This window comes from Ailuropoda melanoleuca, chromosome 13, assembly GCF_002007445.2.
Source record: "Ailuropoda melanoleuca isolate Jingjing chromosome 13, ASM200744v2, whole genome shotgun sequence".
NCBI lineage: Eukaryota > Metazoa > Chordata > Mammalia > Carnivora > Ursidae > Ailuropoda > Ailuropoda melanoleuca.
The window spans coordinates 67,469,202-67,475,942 of NC_048230.1; the positions used below are offsets into that span (position 1 = coordinate 67,469,202).

General features: G+C 52.9%; 1 protein-coding gene across 5 annotated transcripts in view; it reads right to left on the reverse strand.

The window, feature by feature from the left end:
* Positions 1–6,741, reverse strand: part of DLGAP4 (DLG associated protein 4) — a 163,935-nt gene that overhangs the window by 54,177 nt on the left and 103,017 nt on the right. Inside the window, exon 1 of one of the 5 annotated variants that reach the window (XM_011221275.3) lies at positions 5,832–6,735. The exons of 3 other annotated variants lie outside the window; for them this stretch is intronic. In XM_011221275.3, the coding sequence (XP_011219577.1) occupies positions 5,832–5,862 (31 nt within the window). In that variant the 5' untranslated portion in view covers positions 5,863–6,735. Of the gene's footprint in view, positions 1–2,451; positions 2,529–5,831; positions 6,736–6,741 lie in introns of those variants that run through there. One more of the 5 variants, XM_019796623.2, reaches the window with a different exon arrangement.

Sequence of the window (6,741 nt, forward strand, 5' to 3'; positions counted from 1 at the left end):
GAGCAGAGCTCAGAGGCTGTGCCTGCCACGTGGTGGCTTTGCCTCACGACCCAAGGCCCAGCTCAGGGGGACACATAGAGGAGAAAGACTGGCCAAGCCATCAGTTTCCTACACGCACACTGGAACCAACCCCTGCTGTCTCCCATGGAAGCCACTCGGTAAGGACCAGTTCCCGTCCCCCTCTCTCTGCCCAGGAGGTATCCCGGGCTGCAGCCCAGGAAATGGGAACTGGGCTCCATCACCTGGCTCTCCAGTGCCAACAACAACTTGGGACAAGTCCCTTCCTGCCTTTGTGGGTGGCTGATTCCTCTGGCTGGGTAAGGGAACACCCTCTCTGGTGGGAGCTGGCTGAGAATCCCACTGGACCTAGTCATGGATGTGCCTGCTGTTGGACCAGACACATGAGGTCTGACTCTGAGGGCTGCTCACAGCCTGGCGAGTAAAACTGATGATGTGAAGGAGTTCTAAAGTGGCACCCAGTCTCAACCTTCCAGATCTTTAGAAAGTAAAGGCTTGTAGGCTTTAGGGGATGTATTTATGTGCCCCAAATTCAAGGGACAAGAAGGCTCAGACTATTCCTGGGACCCCCATAGTAAGAGTTTCCTTCCCAAGAAGCAGAGCTGAACTGTAGGAAGAGTCAGGGTTTGCAGACAGTCAGCCCTGGGTCTGAGCCACATTTTCCTTATCTGTAAAAGGGGGGTGGTAAGTCCACTTGCCTCCGGCTTGGTGTAAGGATTTCTGACAGCATCCATGGAGGCCCTGGCAGAGAGCCTGGCATACAGCAGGTGTACAAGCAATTTGCTCAGACTGTTATTTCCTCCCCAAAGTAGCAACACCCAAGATCTTTCTCTCTGGCCCACCAAGCCCCTGAATGGGCTCTCCTGAGGGAGCACAACACCCTCTGCTACCCCAACTGTCTTTTCCTGGCTCCACCCAAACCTCACCCTCTTCTTTCATCTGGATGCTTGTGAAGCTTCCTCCCTGTCATCATTTTCATTCATTCCAATTCACCCAGCCTGATTCACTTTTCTGGAAAAAAAAAAAAAAAATTCTCCAGTTGTGCTACCCCTGCTCTAAAACCTTCCATGGCTCCCCAAAGCCTCTGCTTTTCAGCTGATGTTCACTGTTGCCTACAACTTCCTGGCCCCTCCCGGATTTTTCATCCAGAGTCCTGATGCATCAGCAAAACTAGTCTATTCACTGTTTCCCTAAATACATGCTTACCTTCCAGCCTCCGCACCCCTGCCTTTGCACAAACCATTCCATAGAATGTCAGCCCCACCCTCTGTCTCTGCAAATCCAGCCCCCTTCAAGAGGGCTCTTGTTTCCTCTGGCACACACTCACTTCTTCCTTCTCAAACAATGCTTTTCCTCAGCAGACGCTTAATTACAGACTGTCACACAGTCTCTCATAATTGTAGGCCTTGTCTCCCTTGTCAGACCATAAGTTCCCAGGGGCAGAGGCCCTGTTCTTTCCCATCCTCTCAGAGCCTGGCCCAGGGCTGGGAGGGCAGGCCTCAAAAAGTGCTTTCCAAGCCCCACCGGCTCTGGGCTGAGGCAAGTCTAGCTCCAAACACTTGGGATGACTTCTCCTGTTCTTGTCCTGTGAGGAAACTACACTGGCCAAACCAAACCTCAGTGTTCCCACTCTCCACTGGGTGACCCAGAGGCCAGTGACACAAAGAAATGGAGACCTAGGTGGGCAGGCAGGGCTATGGTTCTTGCCCAGCTCTGACATGGTCTTGGTTTGGGATCCTAGGCACATCCCTATCCTTGCCCTTACCTGGGCCTGCTTCCTCACTCTGACACAAGAAACAGTAATCTTTTAGCTGAAGAATACAGATATTATTTATCTTTAAAGGAGCCTTGGTTCCCAGGAGTGGATGCGTGAGGAACCAACTGATTCCAACACAACCTGAGGGAGAGGAGGCAGCCACAGCCAGGACTGGGAAATCTGGGAATCTGAGAGGCGGTCAGACTGCACACCTCACCAACCTCATTAAATTCCTGTTGATGACTGGATTGCATTCCTGCCCAGGTGTTCAATTCCACAGCCCTCACCCTGGCCAGGTCTGACTGTGTCGGCTGCCAGGGCTGAGCAAGGGAAGGGTAACTTGCTTCTGGAAACAACCAACTCTGCCCAAAACAAAGATGAGGAGGAGCCAGTTTCCTCATCTGTAAAATGCGGAAAGTACTGGTATCCGCATCATGGGATTGCTGCAGTAATACAGTGAAATCATGCCAGAACCCTCCAGCACAGTCCCAGACACCCAGTAAATGGCAGTGTAGCATCAAGGTTCTCATTTCTCAAGAGGCCTTTACTACAGGAGTTCTCATCCACACGGCAACCGGTGAGGAAGGGATTTCCTCCCCAATACAACAAAAGAAAACTGAGGTGCAGAAAGTGGCTCAATCCAAGGTCATGCAGTGGGGACAAGCTGTGATACAAACCCAGGAAAATCTCAGTGCAGCTCTTCCCAGAGTGCAGCCCACAGGTTCTCAGCATCAGACTCCTCCAGAGGGCCGAACTTGGAAAGATGATTCATGCCCCCAGACCTGCCAAAGGAGACTCTCTGGGGATGGAGCCTAGGAACCTAAACTTTACAAAGATAAGGAACCTAAAATTTACATATATTAGGAAACTGAGGCACAGAAAGGTGAAGTGACCACTTTCAGCAAGTATGGACCTGGGACAGAACTCACAGTCCGCTTGCCTGGAGAGCAGTAATCAGAGACTTCCTGGAGGAGGTGCTGGCATTTGATAATGCAGTCTCGAAGAGAAGAGAAGGTACCACAGGGAGAGGGTACAGCACAAATGAAAGCTTGGAGAAGGAAACACCAGCCAACAGCTGTTCAGTGTTGCTCATGCTTCCAGATCCCTGGGGAGCCACCACTGCAGACTTTTCCTAAAAGCCCAGGGAGAGACAGTCCTGAGCCAATCTGAGCTCCTGAGAGGAAAGCCGGCCGTGCTGTTGTCGTACAACCAGAAGGTCTCTGGCCCTCTGGGTGTGTCTGATTGCTGCTCAGGATGAGAAAGCCAGTGAAGGTGGTGACTCAGTCCCCGCCCAGCCTCAAGCTAGTCCCGCTGAAGTTTGGGATGAGCTCAGAGGCTGAGGAAATGTCAAGCAAACCCTCCCTGCAGAATAGATGCCAGACCCAGAGAAGGAGGCCTGAGGGGCAGGCTACCAGACAGAAGCAATACATCTGGAGCAAAGCTGTGGGAGAAGAAGTTAAGAGGTCTGGGCTCAAGGCCACCTGACACTGGCATGCTGTGGGACTCTGAGCAGGTCCTTGTGCCTCTCTAGGCCCCCTATTCACCATTCACCTGCGAAGCAGAGAGAACTCCAGTGGTTTCTGACTTCCTCCGAGGACTGTTGTGAGGAACAATGGCCAGGAAAGCGCCTGACAGATTACACAATGGCTCACATAGCAAGTGAGAGATTAGAGGATTACTCCTATTATTTACTACACGGGTCAGGTGCTTTCCTTGTTACTTGAACCTCAGTATGGGGGCGGGGGCAGGGAGAAGCTGGGTCTGTCTTGCTCCCACAAAGAAAAAAGTGATCCGATATTACTGGGCGATGAAAGTTCATATTTATTAAGTGCCTACTGTGTACTTGATATTTTTTTAAATATATAATCTAACTTAATCCTCACCAAAATCCCGTAGTGTAAATATGATTATCTTGAGTCCAGATGAGGAGACTTGAAGCTCAAAGAAAGTAACTTGCCCAAGATTACACAGGGAATGAATGATGGTGACCAATTAAAAATCAGGTGTTTACGGCTCTAAAGTCCACATTAATTCTACTATCTGTAACAGTTTGTATTAGAGGCAGAACATGCCTGGTATAGAGGCCCCACTCCAGCACTGCCTCCTCCTGGAAACTTCTCTGAACCCTCTGCCCAGACAGCACCTCTCTCCTATGAAACCCTACAGCACATGATCAGCACCAGCCTGCAGCATTCGACACATTCTCCCTCTTGTTTTGTGATCAAGCACACCTTTAACAGGTAAGATGAGATGTAGGTACAAATAGGTGGCCTTTGAGTTACCTTGGAATCCTCAAATGTCAGACTGCAAGCACCTAAGATCCAGCTCCCTCATTTTTCAGAGAGAAAAATACAGAGAGAGGGAGACACTTGTCTGAAGTCACACTGCATCTTAGCATAGCCAGGAATAGAACCTTGACATTCTGCTTCACAGAATTTCTTTAGGGATTCTATGATTTCAGAATCAGTTTTACAACAGATATTTTTGTTTTCATTTTACAGATAAGGAAGCTGAAGCCCAAGAGAAAGTGGCCTCCCCGAGAGTGGGTAAGATGTGGGGACTAGAATCCCAAACCCCTACTTCCAGGCCAAGGACCAAGCCCCCCCCCCCCCGCCCATTGCACGTAGTCAGAGTAGTGTGTCAAGCACAGGACCCACAGTAAAAGATCAATGGATGTTGGAAATTGTCATTATACACCAGCGGGCAAAGTGACACCAGCCTGACAGTGACCTCCTCAGAGGCAGTGCCATGGAACAGGACCAAGAGTCCTTGCTCAACCCTCTATAGGTCCCTGGCCTCTCTGGGCCTCATCCATAAGACAAGGGTGCTACAATTGCTGATCTTCTGCTCCAAAGTTCTAGGACATCTTACACTCCTTGACGGCAGAGCCCAGCTATCTATGTAGCCTCTCCCAGCTGGGGCCTTTGTTCCTCCATTCTACAGGAAAGCAGGAAAAGCAGCACAGGTTCACAAACACAAACTGACCAACCTTATTCCCAAGTGCCACTGGCTACTCAGGGCCCACCCTCAAACAACAATGGGATGGAACATGGAAAATCCGACTGTCTCCCAGCACAGACATCCAGCTATGCACACCTGCCTATCTTTACAAACTGACAAAGAGCAACCGGGAATCAGGGCATAAATAAGAGACAGCTTGCTCCCTGCCCCATTGGAAGTGCAGGTGTAAAGGGTAAAGAACTCTGGATGGGGAATCCTGGGGCTGGATCCCTGTCCTAGCTCTGCCATGAACTAGCTGTGTACCCTGGACAAGCTGCTTTCCCTCTGTGGGCTCAGTTTAAAGACACAGCAACACTTCACAAAGCATGTCTACAGACGTTTCATTTGGTCTTCATGACAACCTGGTGAGACAAGCACAATTATTCCCTTTTTTTTACAAATGGAGAAACTGAGGCTTGGAGAGGTTGAGGGTCTCACACAGCTTGAAATTGGCAGAATCGAGGTCCAGAGTTCTTAGATCATCAAACAAGATATTCAAGGGTGGTCAGATTAAGAACAACTCCTCTCTCCCCTCATCCTGAGTCTCACCAAGACCAAAGCAGCACAGTAACCTTGTTCACCTGGCCAGTCTGGCGGCCTGCAAAGTTCTGGCCACAAACCCCACAGCCCAGCTGCCTAAAAGGCCGCACCCCCCTGCAAAATTTCATTACTCAAGTTGGCAAGAACGCAGCCCCCACCCCCAGCCGGGTCTAAATAAACGCCCAAGTGATATCACATCCTGCCAGCTCCAAAATAGCCCAGGCCTGCCCACAAGCGATCACAAAGTGCCAGGCCATGCAGGACCAAGCAGGCAGGACGTCCAGCCTGTGGCACCATCCACACACTCAAGCAACTAAAGCAGAAGCCTCAGAGCAAGAAGGCCCCCCACTCCCACCGCTGCCAGGCAGCCTGGCCCCTCCCTCCTTGCCCCTTTGTTGGGAGGCTCCAGAGCCTCCTGCCCCAGCGCCAGCCCTAGCCCCAGCGCCAACCCCATGGAGCCTCGCCGCGGCCAGCCTGCGGGCGGACTCCGGCCCGACCCGGACACCCCACCACTCACATTGCTTCAAGAGCTCCAGACACAAAGCCATGAGGGCCAGAGGGGGGTCAGAGACCCAGAGACCGGCAAAGACAGAAAAGGGGAAAAGGAGAGAGACAAGGGAGCAGAGAGCCGGGGAGACAGGGGGCAGGGGCAGAGAAAGCAAGGGGGCCAAGAGCCCTGGGGAAAGGAGCAAGCTCCAAAGGGGGCCTTCAGCACAAGAGCCACTGAGTGGTGAGATCACTGAGACAGATGTGGGGGCAGAGGCAGGGAGAGCAAAGCGGGGGACCCCGACCCCCAGAATTGGGGGGCCACGGAGGCCTGAGAGAGAACAAGGAGCGACAGCCACGGAGACAAACCAAAGGAAGGCAGGGAGGGGTGAAGTCTGGGAGCTGGGGAGCTTTTGGGGGTCCCAAGGAGACCCCAAGGGATCTCGGAGGTCCCAGCGTGTACGGTGGGCACTGAGAGGGAAAACCTCAAGGAAATGAGGGCTAAGAAAGGGGCAAGACCACAGGGATTTGAGGGTACAGATGGGAGGGAGGACACCCCAAAGGATGTGCAGGAAGCTCAGAGGGGAGCCGTGGGGGAGTGAGGGCGGTGTTCTGAAAAAAAAGGCCCCCAAAGATGGGGGACACCGTGAGGGGGCGTCCCGAGGAACGGGGGCGCCCAGAAAGGGAGGCTCCGCGGGATGAGAGAAGCGCTTTGACGGGGACCCGAGATCGGGGAGCGAGGGAGGGGCTGTGAGGCACCGCGAGGGCAGAGACAAAGAGACAGCGAGCCGGGGAGAGACAAAGCGGGCGGAGCGGGGAGGCCAGCCCGAAGGCTGGCAGCCGGACAGAAGGACGGAAGCACGAGCGGGCGGGTGGACGAACGGACGGACAGACGGGGAGAAGGGCGGGGGCAGGGCCGGGCGGGGGCGGCGCCCGTCTCC